Consider the following 14,878-nt stretch of genomic DNA (forward strand, 5'->3'; position numbering starts at 1 on the left):
TCTTCCCCCTCTCTCCCTCCCACCTCACTCTCCCCCTCTCCCTCCTCTCTCCCTCTCTTTCCCCTAACTCTCTCTCCCCTCTCTTTCCCCTAACTCTCTCTCCCCTCTCTTTCCCCTAACTCTCTCTCCCCCCTCTCTTTCTTCTCTCTCTCCCCCTCATCTCTCCCTCCCTCTCTTCCCCCCTCTCCCCCCTCTCTCTCTCTTTCTCCCTCCCTCTCTATCTCTCCCTCTACACACTCTCCCCTCTCTCTCTGTCTCTCCTCTCTCTCTTCCCCCTCTCTCTCTCCCTCTCTCCCCCATTTCTCCCTCCCACCTCACTCTCCCCCTGGCTCTCTCTCCCCTCTCTCTCTCTCCTCTGTCTCTATCTCCTCTTTCTCTTTGCCCCCCATCTCTCTATCTTTTCCCTTCTCTCCCCTCCCTCTTCCCCCTCTCTCTCTCTCCCATTCTCTCCTACCCTCTCCACCCCCTCTCTCTCCCCTCTCTTCCCTCTTCCCTCTCTCTCTTCCCCCCTCTCCCACCTCTCTCTCCCCACTCTCCCTCTTCTCTCTCTCCATTCACGCCCCCTCTGTCTCTCCTCTCTCACTCCTCTCACCCCCCTCTCTCTCCCCCCACTGTCTCCCTGTCTCCTTTCCCTCTCTCTCTCTCCACCTCCCTTTGAGAGTCTGTCCCTTCGGCACAGAGACTCTCGCGGCAGCGGAGCTTCCGACGCCTCCGCGGCCCAAGACACTCGCACTCTCCGGAGCGCTCCATGGCCAGAGCTGCAGCGAGCGACTCGCAGCGCCGCAAACACTCGACAGCGCCGCAAACTCACCAGTCCCGGCTCCCCGCATCTGTTCCCGCCGCTGGTTCTGCTCCCATCCCTCCCGCAGCCCCTGCTCTCCAACACCCGCGGACCATGCAGTTTATCCGAGTTTTGAAATTTTCGTTGATCACAAATTTTCTCACCACTGAGCGTGAGAAATGTCTGATGAGCGTGAGAGCATGAGAGTTTGCTTGAGGGCGTGAGTCTCACGCTCAAAGCGTGTGAGTTGGCAGCCCTGCTTAAGTGGGACAGGCCCTTCACTCCGTCAATGGAGGAGACCCAGGACAGAAAGGTCAGTATGGAAATGAGAAGAGGAGTTAAAATGGTTAGCAAGTTCCTGCAGGCCTTGGCAGACCGAGCACAAATGTTAGGCAAAATGGCCGCCAAGTCTACGCTTGATCTATGCCAATGTACACAAGGCCACATTGGCCATAGGCAAGACCAAATGTAGTATTGGTAAACATATTGCCCATTGGCAAAACCAAGCATAAACTCGGCGACCAAGGTCTACTGGATCTACCGGATGGTAACCATTTTAACTCCCCTTCCCATTCCCATACGGATCTTTCTGTCCTGGGCCTCCTCCATTACCAGAGTGAGGCCACACGCAAACTGGAGGAACAGCACTTCATATTCCACTTGGCAGCCAAGTACTCTGTATTTAGATTAAATCATGTTGTATGCAATTCAGTTTGCACAAACTGGGACAAATAGTCATATATTTTTAACTAACAAAGAGTTAGTTTTCCGTAGCTGTAATTTTCCTTTGCTAAAATGCTTAACATATTGTTAATGCAGTCTATGCATTTAATGCAGATATACAATGCCTTCCATAATGTTTGGGACAAAGACACATCATTTATTTATTTGCCTCTGTACTCCACAATTTGAGATATGTAATAGAAAAAAAAATCACATGGTTAAAGTGCACATTGTCAAATTTTATTAAAGGCCATTTTTATACATTTTGGTTTCACCATGTAGAAATTACAGCTGTGTTTATACATAGTCCCCCCATTACAGGGCACCATAATGTTTGGGGCACATGGCTTCACAGGTGTGTGTAATTGCTCAGGTGTGTTTAATTGCCTCCTCAATGCAGGTATAAGAGAGCTCTCAGCACCTAGCCTTTCCTCCAGTCTTTCCATCACCTTTGGAAACTTTTATTGCGGTTTATCAACGAGGATCAAATTTGTGCCAATGAAAGTCAAAGAAGCCATTATGAGAATGAGAAACAAGAATAAAACTGTTAGAGACATCAGCCAAACCTTAGGCTTACCAAAATCAACTGTTTGGAACATCATTAAGGAGAAAGAGAGCATTGGTGAGCTTACTAATCGCAAAGGACAAGGAAGACCTCCACAGCAGATGGCAGGAGAATTCTCTCTATAATATAGAAAAATCCCCAAGCTCCTGTCCGACAGATCAGAAACACTCTTCAGGAGTCAGGTGTGGATTTGTCAATAACCATTGTCCGCAGAAGACTTCATGAACAGAAATACAGAGGCTGCACTGCAAGATGCAAACCATTGGTTAGTCGCAAAAATAGGATGGCCAGTTTACAGTTTGCCAAGAAGTACTTAAACGGGCAACCACAGTTCTGGAAAAAGGTCTTGGGTACAGATGAGATGAAGATTAACTTATATCAGAGTGATGGCAAGAGCAAAGTATGGAGGAGGGAAGGAACTGCCCAAGATCCAAAGCATACTGTCTCATCTGTGAAACATGATGGTGGGGGTGTTATGGCATGTATGGCTGCTGAAGGAACTGAGTCACTTATCTTCATTGATGATTCAATTTAATTCTTCAACTTTATTGTCATTGCACAAATACGAGTACAGGTACAACGAAATGCAGATTAGCGTCTGGTCATAGTGCAAGATAGTAGAAATAAAAATACTGGTTAACAATGTGTGGACTGTGGATGAATTAAACTGGTGCATAGGCAAATAAATGTATACAAATGGGAGAGTCTAAAGATAGCTAGCGACGGGACTGTGAGTTCAGCAGTGTAATGGTGTTATTGAAAAAGCTGTTCCTCAGCTTGCTTGTGCGAGACCTGAGGCTCCTGTACCGCCTCCATGATGGGAGGAGGGCAAATAGTCCATAGTTAGGGTGAGTGGGGTCCTTGATGATTTTCCTGGCCCGTCTCAGACACCGTTTGCGGTGGAGGGCATCCATGGCAGGGAGCCGGGCACCGATGATGTGCTGAGCGGTTTTCACCACCCGTTGCAGTGTCTTCCTGTCAGCTGTGGTGCAGCTGCTGTACCATACCGTGAAGCAGGTGGTCAGGATGCTTTCGATGGTACAGCGGTAGAAGTTGGACAGGATCTGGGGGGGACAGGTGAGCTTTCTTAAGCCTCCTCAGAAAGTAAAGGCGCTGCTGCGCCTTTTTGATCAGTTTGGTGGTATTGAGGGACCAGGACAGATCCTCTGAGATGTGTACCCCGAGGAATTTGTAGTTGGAGACGCGCTCCACCTCAGTCCCGTTTATGTGGATGGGGGTATGTCTGCCACCTCTGGTCTTCCTGAAGTCAACGATGATTTCCTTCATCTTCTTAGAGTTGAGGACGAGGTTATTATTGGTATACCAGGCTGCCAGGTTCTGGACCTCCTCCCTATAGGCTGATTCGTTGTTGTCCCTGATCAGTCCTACCACCGTGGTGTCATCGGCAAATTTTATGATGGCGTTGGAGCCATACTTAGGGACGCAGTCCTGGGTGAAGAGGGAGTAGAGATTGAGGGGTTGTTCGTTCAGGGGTGGGGCAGCTTTGATGGCTGGTGTTTCATTGTCCCGGTCAAAACGAGCATAGAAGTAGTTTAGCTCATCAGGAAGGGAGGCGTTGTCTGGGGGGGGGGGGGGAGGGGGGGGTGTTAACTTTATTGTAGTCGGCAATGGACTTGATGCCTTGCCACATGCGTCTGGGGTCGGAGTTGTTTTGAAAATGCTCCTCGATCTGCCGTTTGTGTTTGAGTTTTGCGCTCCTGATTCCCTTTTTCTGGTTGGCCCTGGATGAGCTGTATCCCTCAGCGTCGCCGGATCTAAAAGCGGCATCGCGAGCCTTCAGCAAGTGTCTGACCTCTCTGCTCATCCACGGCTTCTGATTAGGGAAGGTCTTTATTTGTTTGTGGGTTGTGACGTTGTCGGTGCAGAATTTGATGTAGTCCAAAACGGATGAGGTGTATGTGTTAATGTCCACTTGGGAGTCAAAGGTGGCCTGAGTGGCAAACAGACTCCAGTCTGTTTGCTGAAACTGTTCCTGTGGTACAGAGACAGCCCCTTCAGGCCAAACCTTCACTGTCCTCACGGTTGGTTTCACACATCTGATGAGAGGTGTGTATTTGGGGAGCAGGAACAGAGAGAGGTGGTCAGACTGTCCCAGGTGGGGGAGGGGGAGGGCTTTGTAGGCTTCAGTAATATTAGTGTATACTAAATCCAGAATATTGTCTCCTCTGGTAGGACAGGAGACATGTTGATGGAACCTCGGGAGTACAGTTTTAAGGTTGGAGTGGTTAAAATCACCCGCAACAATAAAAGCCCCCTCTGGGTGTGCAGTTAGTTGTTTGCTGATGATACAACTGCTGATGGTAGTATTCTGAAGTGTATAGACATATCCTATCTGAAAGATCCCATCGATGGTGGGGAGGTCAGAGCCGATGATGGACTGGGCTGAAGAGAAAACTGATGGGGACTAGGCCCCAGAACAAGCATAAGCTAAAGATGGCTGCAATACAGGCCTGGCGGAGCATCACCAGAGAAGACACCCATCCACTGGTGATGTCCATTAATCACAGACTTCAAGCAGTCATTGCATGCAAAGGATATGCAACAAAATACTAAACATGATTACTTTCATTTACATGACATTACTGTGTCCCAAACATTATGGTGCCCTGAAATGGGGGGAACTATGTATAAACATTGCTGTAGTTTCTACATGGTGAAACCAAAATGCATAAAAATGGCCTTTATTAAAATCTGACAATGTGCACTTTAACCACATGTGATTTTTTTCTATTACAAATCTCAAATTGTAAAGTACAGAGGCAAATAAATAAATGATGGGTCTTTGTCCCAAACATTATGGAGGGCACTGTACATGTTTCCATGCCAAAGTACTTGATTCAAGTTAATGCAACTGTCAAAACAAGGAGAAAAATAAGTGGGTCTTGAATTTACAGCTACACACATTTGCTATAATTAATCTTTAAATGTTTAGCTATATATATGGCACGATTTCAATAAAGTGGATTTACCTTGCTCTGGAGTTCTAAGACTTCACTTTGTAGAGTCTGAATTTCATTTTGCAGTTGGTGTATAGTCTTCTCCTTTTGTGCTGAACTCTTCTCGATTGAATCCTGGGTATTGTGAATAGATGAGAGTTCTGCATTCAACTGTCTAATTGTATCTCGACACTGATGCACCTACACAGAGATCAACAGTCAGCATGATATTATGCAGCAAGCCCACAGAAAATGAACATATTTGGATATAAACAAACCAATATACTTAATGAAAATATTAAACAGTGAGACATCATGGCATCCTTATAGTTAAAACTCACTAATCTATCCTTCATAAAAATGTGAAGTTGAATTACTGTATTTTATTTCTTAAAACACATATGAGGATGAACCCAAGAAAGTTAACATGATAAGGCTTAAAGGGGTTTTGGCCATAAGATCATAATGTCACACAAGAGGGATTGCATCGAGAGGGCTCTACAAAGTGGTTGTTCCTGATTGTGTTCAGAGTTCATTTAGAATGCAAAATTGTATTGCGAGCAAACTATAAGGCACTGGAAGGTGCGCGTTAAACCTCTGCTCCATGGATGGTCGACAAAAGTAACTAGGTGGAAGCAAATTCATGCGCTACAAAAGAAAAAAAACACAAGCCCAAGCAGTTTAGAAATGTAACTGCACACATTTTGGTGGGGTAGGTCACAAACTTTTTTTATCAAAAACCAAATCATTAAAAGTTGCTGGGAATGTGCAATGACATTGATAGTGTACAACATTCATTTGACATTACATGCACATTTTTTCCATGCATTAAAGGTCCAGGAATAGCTTAGGCCCTTAACACTGAAGCAGGGTAAATTAAAGGGCCTGAACATAACCCAGCAAGTGCCAGGCACTCCAGTTGGCCTCAGTTAGTTTAATCCCTCACTTTAACATAGTCAGTGATTGTTTTCCTCAGTGTAATTGCCCCAATTACCTTCTCAACATTTGCCCTCCTCACTGATCATCAACACAGCATCCCACAATTGCATCCCTGACATACACCTGCCCATTACCTTTCCAACTCTCACTTACGAAAGTCCCACCAAATGTCTTCCCCAGATATCTTGCAAACCTCCCATTACATTTCACACTTGTACCTCATGTACCGAATATCAGTCTGTGGCTTCACACAAAATTGGCAAGAGCCTGCTGTGTCACTTTTATAAGCATTTTTGTTTGCTTTACAACTTCTAGGGTCAACTTAGGGGCTGGACGGTGACGCTGCGGTAGAGTTGCTGCCTTACAGTGCTTGCAGCGCCGGAGACCCGGGTTCGATCCCGATTACGGGTGCTGTCTGTATGGAGTTAGTACGTTCTCCCCATTAACCTGCGTGGGTTTTTTTCCGAGATCTTCGGTTTCCTCCCACACTCTAAAGACGTACAGGTTTGTAGGTTAATTGGCTTGGTATAAGTGTGAATTATCCCTAGTGTGTGTAGGATAGTGTTAATGTGCGGGGATCGCTGGTCGGCGCGGTCCCGGTGGGCCGATGGGCCTGTTTTCACGTGGTATCTCTAAACTAAACTAAACTTATTAAAGTTTGAAAGCCATTTTACTGTCGGTCAAGTGTTTCAATATTTGACAGAGCATTATTACCAGGATTATTAGTAATGTTAGTGATAAATATTCATGGCAATAATTTACAAGAGCGATTTGCAGATTCCAATACAGATTCCAATGTTTATTTATTTTTTGCTGCTGAATTGAAATGAAGTGCAAGATTAATTGCAAAACATCTTTGGCATCTCTTGCCATGCATATGGTATTGCACGTGGAGGGGAGAAGAGTTTCAGAAAGAAGCCATATGTGCACAGAGAAGAATCTCAGAGAGGAACAATGTGGGTGCCATCTACACTGGCCCACATTCGACCTATCTAGTCCGCACCGACCAGCGATCACCCCGTACACACTAACACTATCCAACACACAGGGATAATGTACAAACTCTGTACAGGCAGCACACGTAGTCAGGATCGAACCCAGGTCTTTGGCACGGTAAGGCAGCAGCTATGCCACTGTGCCACCCTGGAGTTTGGATTAGGTTGAATCATTGTCAGTAGCTGTTAAGATCATTGTGGTCAAGGATTTTTCTGGCTCATGAGACCATAAGCTGGAGAATATAGCAAAGCTTTGCATTTGATGTCAGTCAGAAAGCAGCATGCGGAGCTATCAATAGTTTTGCTAGAATTAGAGAACTCCCTCCAGTCACATTGAAGCATGGTTGTTGTTTTATTGGCATTAAACAACAATTCCCATTTGTAGTTTATGCATAACATTTCATGAATATCAAAGAACAGTATTCCGGCAATATTCATTGATGCATTCATTTTTCATCAGTTCATAGTGCTATTTGTATTTGTTGCATCACAAACATATTGAGCTACAAGGATATCCGCTGACAAAAATCTTATAAGAGCAGAGTATAACTCTTGCATATTCAGGAACCTGCGGAACAAACATTATATTGCTGACAGAGCAGACCACCGAGTCCTTGTCCACCAAGAAGTATGAAATCCAGGGAGTTGGAACCTATTCTATCCCTTCTCCCTGCCCTCACTGCAGGCCACTTCTATTCAATATATTATCACATGCGTAGTCCAGATTTAAATAAACTACTGGATCACAAATATCATCTTAAATGATGAAAAACGGAGTTAATTAAGGATGCAGTATGTTTTCATAATTACTCTTTTATCATTCTCCGATCAGCTCCTGAGACAAATGGATGGAAGAAGTGCATGCTTACAACATTATGTTTTAAAATCAAGAGATTGCGATTTGAAGGAGAAATATAATGTGGGAAGATAGGCTGCATATGTGATAGTTGCTGCCTGCCATTATGTGCACATTTTTCTGCACGGAGAGTGAAATGTGTTAGTGTATGTTACTGAACGTGACTGTTGTGCTTAAATATATAGAATTATGCAAAGATGCATAGGAGCAAATGCATGTTGGGTATGAGTCTCACAGACTTGGATGAGTGGTGTATGCAATTAGTAGGAGATACCATTCTAAGATATCTCACTGGCCTTTACCACACCCATGAGGTCAATTAAATTCTCAGAGCAGTGTATCCTGACCCTCCGGATTTTATTTCTAATATTGACCATAACTATCTCCTCCTATTGATTTATGCATGTTCTAATTGTTGCTAACCTTGAAACAATGAGTTAATTAAAAATCTCTTCAGATTTGCTTACAAAGTAAGTTTGATTTCTCAGTTTCCTATTTTCTGTATTTTCCGGAGAAATGAGAGCTCCATTTATCTGTGGTCTGTTCAATATTTCAGGGATCTATCTAGTACTTTGGAGAGCTGTTGGAACACTATACTGCCCCTTATGTGAATGATAGATAAACATTTTACAGGAAAGGTCCATGAGCTGATATAACAATCAAATATAGTTTAGAATATAACAGTGACCTCCTTTATGGATTCACGATGAAGTGTTCTGTATTCTTGCAGCTGTTTCTCCAAGCTCTGGACTGCCTTGTCGCTGTTCTCTCTCTCCAACTCTGCTGTTTTAAGCTGTTGTTTTAGATGTTCCATCTGCATCTCAAATTGAACAACCTATTGTGATAGGAAAATAAAGACAAATCAAATGATTGCAAAGCTATTTTATCACCAATGGAAATGTGATTTTTAATAACCGTGCACTAATGGCTTCAGATGCTTGTGAAGCCTAAACAATAAAGCTTTTAATACATTTGTAAATTGCAATTCTAAGAAATAATGATAGCCCTGCTGATTTTAACACATGGTACTTCTACATTGAACATAAATAATTAATGCTTGTGGATTGAGAACATTTTCCAGGTTCCAGAGGCACAATATGCCAAAGGAAAACATTTTTAAATGTAAGAAACATCCAACATCCTCCATAATGGATTCTTAGAGCAGCTTGTATTGGAGCCTACCAGGGGGAAGTTCACCCTGTTTTCCCCTACCAGGGGGAACTTGAAGTTAAGGAGCCATTATGGTAGTGACCATAATATGGTCAAGCTTAATCTCCAATTGGAGAGGGAGTAGGGTAAATCGGAGGTGTCAGTGTTACAGTTGAATAAAGGGGACTATGGGGCCATGAAGGAGGAGCTGGCCAAAGTTGGCTTGCATTATAGAAACATAGAAAGTAGGTGCGAGAGTAGACCACCAGGTCCGTCGAGCCCGCACCGCCATTCGCTCATGGCTGAACACTAAACAGACACACTTACCCACAAACAGTAGACACAAGACACAGAACACAAGACACTACCCTTCCCTTTATACCGCTATCACCCCTCTCCACCCCAAAAACCTCGTGATCTCCTGGGGGAGGCAAAAAACCGGATAAAAACCCAGGTCCAATTCGGGAAAAAAATCCGGGAAATTCCTCTCCGACCCCAATCTAGGCGATCGACACTTGTCCAGGAGATCACTCAGGTCTTACTATACTAACCATACCTAGGTCCATATCCCTGCCCTTTCCCCGTAGCCCCTTATCCCCTTGGCAGCTAAAAAAACATCTATTTTAGTCTTAAATATATTTAAAGTTTCTGCTTCCACTGCTCCCTGGGGCAGTGAATTCCATAAATTAACCACCCTCTGGGTGAAGAAGTTCTTCCTCATCTCAGTTTTAAAAGAGCCCCCCCTTATTCTGCAACTATGTCCCCTAGTTCTAGTTTCCCCGATCATTGGGAACATCCTCGGTGCATCCACCCGATCAAGGCCCCTCACGATCTTATATGTTTCAATGAGATCGCCTCTCATTCTTCTAAACTCCAAAGAGTAGAGTTCCAGCCTACTTAACCTTTCCTCATATGTCAATCCCCTCATTGCAGGAATTAATCTTGTAAACCTTCGCTGCACTGCCTCCAGGGCTAGTACATCCTTTCTTAAGTATGGCAGTGGAACAACATTGGCAGGTATTTCTGGGAATAATACAGAAGGTGCAGGATCAGTTCATTCCAAAGAGGAAGAAAGATTCCAAGGGGAGTAAGGGGCGACTGTGGCTGACAAGGGACGTCAGTATAAAAATAAAAGAGAAGTACAATGTAGCAAAGATGAGTGGGAAGCAAGAGGATTGGGTAATGTTTAAAGAGCAACAGAAGATAACTAAAAAGGCAATACAGGGAGAAAAGATGAGGTACGAAGGTAAGCTAGCCAAGAATATAAAGGAGGATAGTAAAAGCTTCTTTAGGTATGTGAAGAGGAAAACAATAGTTAAGACCCTTGAAGACTGAAAAAGGCGAATTCATTATAGGGAACAAGGAAATGGCAAATTAACAGGTATTTTGAATCCGTCTTCACTAAGGAGGACACAAACAATCTTCCTGATATACTAGTGGCCAGAGGATCTGGGGTGACGGAGGAACTGAAGGAAATCCACATTAGACTGGAAATAGTGTTGGGTAGACTGATGGGACAAGGCTGATAAATCCTCAGGGCCTGATGGTCTGCATTCCAGGGTACTTAAGGAAGCAGCTCTAGAAATCGAGGAAGCATTAGTGATCATTTTCCAATAGATTCAGGATCAGTTCCTGTGGATTGGAGGGTAGCTAATGTTATCCCACTTTTAAAGAAAGGCGGGAGAGGGAAAATAAGGAATTATAGACCATTTAGCCTGACATCGGTGGTGGGGAAGATACTGGAGTCAATTATAAAAGATGAAATAGCGGCACATTTGGATAGCAGTAACAGGATCGGTCCGAGTCAGCATGGATTTACGAAGGGGGAATCATGCTCGACTAATCTTCTGGAATTTTTTGAGGATGTATGTAACTAGGAAAGTGGACACAGTAGAGCCAGTGGATGTAGTGTACCTGGACTTTCAGAAACAATTTGATAAGGTCCCATATAGGAGATTAGTGGGCAAAATTAGGGCACATGGTATTGGGGGGTAGAGTGCTGACATGGATAGACAATTTGTTGGCAGATAGGAAACAAAGAGTATGGATTAACGGGTCCCTTTCAAAATGGCAGGCAGTGACTAGTGGGGTACCGCAAGGCTCGGTGCTGAGACCGCAGCTATTTACAATATACATCAATGATTTAGATGAAGGGATTCAAAGTAACATTAGCAAATTTGCAGATGACACAAAGCTGGGTGGCAGTGTGAACTGTGAGGAGGATGCTATGAGAATGCAGTGTGACTTGGACAGGTTGGGTGAGTGGGCAGATGCATGGCAGATGCAGTTTAATGTGAATAAATGTGAGATTATTCACTTTGGTAGCAAAAATAGTAATGCACATTACTATCTAAATGGTAGCAAGTTGGGAAAAGGGGAAGTACAACGGGATCTGGGGGTCCTTGTTCATCAGTCAATGAAAGTCAGCATGCAGGGACAGCAGGCAGTGAAGAAAGCGAATGGCATGTTGGCCTTTATAACAAGAGGAGTTGAGTATAGGAGCAAAGATGTCCTTCTGCAATTGTATAGGGCCCTAGTGTGACCACACACAGAATATTGTGTGCAGTTTTAGTCCCCTAATTTGATGAAGGACTTTCTTGCGAGTGAGGGAGTGCAGCGTAGGTTTACAAGGTTAATTCCCGGGATGGCGGGACTGTCATATGCTGAGAGAATGGAGAGGCTGGGCTTGAATACTCTGGAGTTTAGAAGGATGAGAGGGGTTCTTATTGAAAAGATTATTAAGGGTTTGGACACGCTGGGGACAGGAAACATGTTCCCGATGTTGGGGGTCCAGAACCAGGGGCCACAGTTTAAGAATAAGGGGTAAGCCATTTAGAGCAGAGACGAGGAAACACTTTTTCTCAGAGAGTTGTGAATCTGTGGAATTCTCTGCCTCAGAGGGCAGTGGAGGCCGGTTCTCTGGATGCTTTCAAGAGAGAACTAGATAAGGCTCTTAAAGATAGCGGAGTGAGGGGACATGGGGAGAAGGCAGGAACGGGGTACTGATTGGGGATGATCAGCCATGATCACATTGAATGGCGTTGCTGGCTTGAAGGGCCGAATGGCCTACTCCTGCATCTATTGTCTATTTGTTTCCAATGTTTAGGATTCTTCAAAGTAGCTTCCAATAATTTGATTACAAAATGTACTTGCAGTGCAGTGCAGTGTTAGATGATCATTGTTACTATCTCAGATACCAAAAATCCAGTGAGGAATTCAATAAACCTTTAGTTTGGATCACAGTTTTACTTTCTACAACTATAAGACTTTTGAACCGACGTGCACAACACTAATCCTAGCTCAGCAACGGAACACTGAGGACCACCTCTTGCACTACCATGCACTTCTGTTTCTACGTGTGTATTTCTGCACTGATGTCCTGTTTTTTGCAGTCTTTTTCTGTTCATGGCCTTGTAGAATTTATGTATAATTGATATTTTTGTGCATCGTCTGAGTCTATATGCCTGTGATGGTGTTGCAAGCAAGATTTTCATTGTGCCTGTCCCTACCTCTTGCACAACCACGGAGTTGCTTTCCTCATTGAGTATTTTTGCACTAATGTCTTGTTTTTTTTGCAGAGACGTTTTTGTTTCACTGTCTTATAGAATTTATCTATGATTTATGTATCATTTATGTTTTTGCGTGTTTGTCCGAGCCTGTGTGCCTGCGCTGCTGCTGTTGCATGCAAGATTTTCATTGCACCCGTACCTCACTGTACTTGTGAACATGACAAAAAGCTTCACTTGCCCTGTCAAGTAAAGGGCCTGTCCCACTTGGCCGTCATTTACGCGACAGTCCGGTAGTGACTGACGCGCGACGGTCGCGCGCGTCATCATGCGTCCGCACAGCCGTCTGGATTTGAAGATAGACACAAAATGCAGGAGTAACTCAGCGGGACCAGCAGCATCTCTGGAGAGAACCAATGGGTGACGTTTCGGGTCGAGACCCTTCTTCAGACTGAAGAAGAGTCTCGACCCGAAACATCATCCATTCCTTCTCTCCAGAGATGCTGCCGGTCCCGCTGAGTTACTCCAGCATTTTGTGTCTATCTCCAATCGTCTTGGCCCCGCTCTGGGAGTAGGATTGGGGCCGTGAGCCCCAGGCCGAGCTCGGCGATCGTTTCGGCTTCTTCACTGTTAGAGGTGAGACGTTGTGCCGCGCCAGGGTCTTGGGCCTGTCCCACTTTGGCCGTCAGTTACACGACAGGCTGGTGGCGCGCGAAGATTTCGTACACGACGAAGTCCACACTCCTCTACGCCACTCCATGCGCCCGTCCCGCGCTACCCATGCGCTAGCAGGTCGCGTAAATGGCGCGCGAATGACGGCCAAGTGGGACAGGCCCTTAGCTCATTTATGTTACCACAGTCCTAAAATGAGCTGGCAGAATATATTTTCTTCTACAAAACAATTCCTTGCTGAGCGTCAAGGATAAAATGACCCCTGAATGCATCATAAAGTGAATAGAAAGGCAAATGGTTGCAAAGTCATGGAGCAAAGTGACTGGGAACTGCTTAAAACCTTGAAAAAACCCCCATATATCTTGAATAGTTGGGGGAATAAATTAATAATGGAGGAAGAAACAGGGTAGTGAGGAAAAGCTGCAGATAGGGGGGTCGAAGCAGTGATACGTTCTCCTAGTATAATAGTAACACATGGTAAAGGGCAGTAAAAGACCAAATGATAATGAGCTGAAGATGCAGAACACGATATAAAACTCGAGAATAATTCAGTGAAAATGTGGGGGATGTTTGTAAATAAGGACAAGAATTTTAAGTTGAACAAGTAGTTCAATAAAGAAGAGTTAGGAGTCATATGACAAATACCAAAGAGAAGCAGCTTCTCCAAAGGTGAAATAGATAAAGATAATCCAAGAAAGCTATTGAAAAAGCATATTATTTGATACTGTAGTTAGGTTGTAGCTAATCAGAAGCCAGCATTCAATACCTACTCTGTTAAAATAATAAAAGGAGGAAGGAAAATAGTAAGGCAATGAAAAGGCAGAGGAACGATTGATTAAATAAACAATGGGCCACAAATTACACCAATACAAAATACTTCATACTTTTGAGCAAATCGGATAGAAATATATCATGCCACGTATGCACAATTTTTCATCAGACTATTCATTCAATGCAGAAATCACCTTAAATCAGGTGGGAAATTATTTGAAGCATTTCAGTTCCTCTTTGGATTCACATTTATGTTACCAAAATGAAATTTTTACCCAAACCTGATTGCTTTTTTATGAATTACTGGAATTGCAAAAACCCGAAGCTATATCAAATGTAAAGACTGCAGGCTATTACCTAGACCACTGGGAAACAAAAGTCATGAATAAGCTACAATTTTCCAAAGAAGAGATTGTACATTCCATCAATTAGCATTCCAAGCTAAACTCATCATTTACTGGTTTATTGTCACCCAACTGCTTCTATTCTAAATTGCAAACACATTCAACCAGGTCTTGGCCAAAAAAACATGAGATTGTGGAAGATAGACACAAAAGGCTGGAGTAACTCAGCAGGATAGGCAGCATCACTGGAGAGAAGGAATGGGTGATGTTTCGGAGACCCTTCTTCAGACTGAGCTTTTTGTGTCAACGTTCGGTTTAAACTGCATCTGCAGTTCCTTCCTACATATGAGATTGTGGAAGTGCTGTATAAGACTGTACAGTGCTGTGACCTATCTAATTCCATTCATTTCCCCTCTTCTACTACCCATGCCCAGAAGCTAAATATTTCATGCATTCAGTCATTATAGAACCCAAGATGTACTACTGCAAGTTGAAATTCAACCCGAGTGTTACAATATAATAATAATAATAATAATAATACATTTTATTTATGGGCGTCTTTCAAGAGTCTCAAGGACACCTTACAAAAATTTAGCAGGCAGAGGAAAAACATGTAAGTG

At 43.8% G+C, this 14,878-nt stretch overlaps 1 protein-coding gene across 3 annotated transcripts in view; it reads right to left on the minus strand.

Annotated features, from left to right (window-relative positions):
* Positions 1–14,878, minus strand: part of pmfbp1 (polyamine modulated factor 1 binding protein 1) — a 578,164-nt gene that overhangs the window by 210,618 nt on the left and 352,668 nt on the right. For all 3 annotated transcript variants that reach the window (XM_033035745.1, XM_033035744.1, XM_033035743.1), the window contains 2 exons: positions 8,505–8,651; positions 5,060–5,227 (listed from right to left, as the gene is read on the minus strand). In XM_033035745.1, the coding sequence (XP_032891636.1) occupies positions 5,060–5,227; positions 8,505–8,651 (315 nt within the window). The remainder of the gene's footprint in view (positions 1–5,059; positions 5,228–8,504; positions 8,652–14,878) is intronic.

The sequence above is a fragment of the Amblyraja radiata genome, chromosome 17 (genome assembly GCF_010909765.2).
Source record: "Amblyraja radiata isolate CabotCenter1 chromosome 17, sAmbRad1.1.pri, whole genome shotgun sequence".
NCBI classification, from domain to species: Eukaryota; Metazoa; Chordata; class Chondrichthyes; order Rajiformes; family Rajidae; genus Amblyraja; species Amblyraja radiata.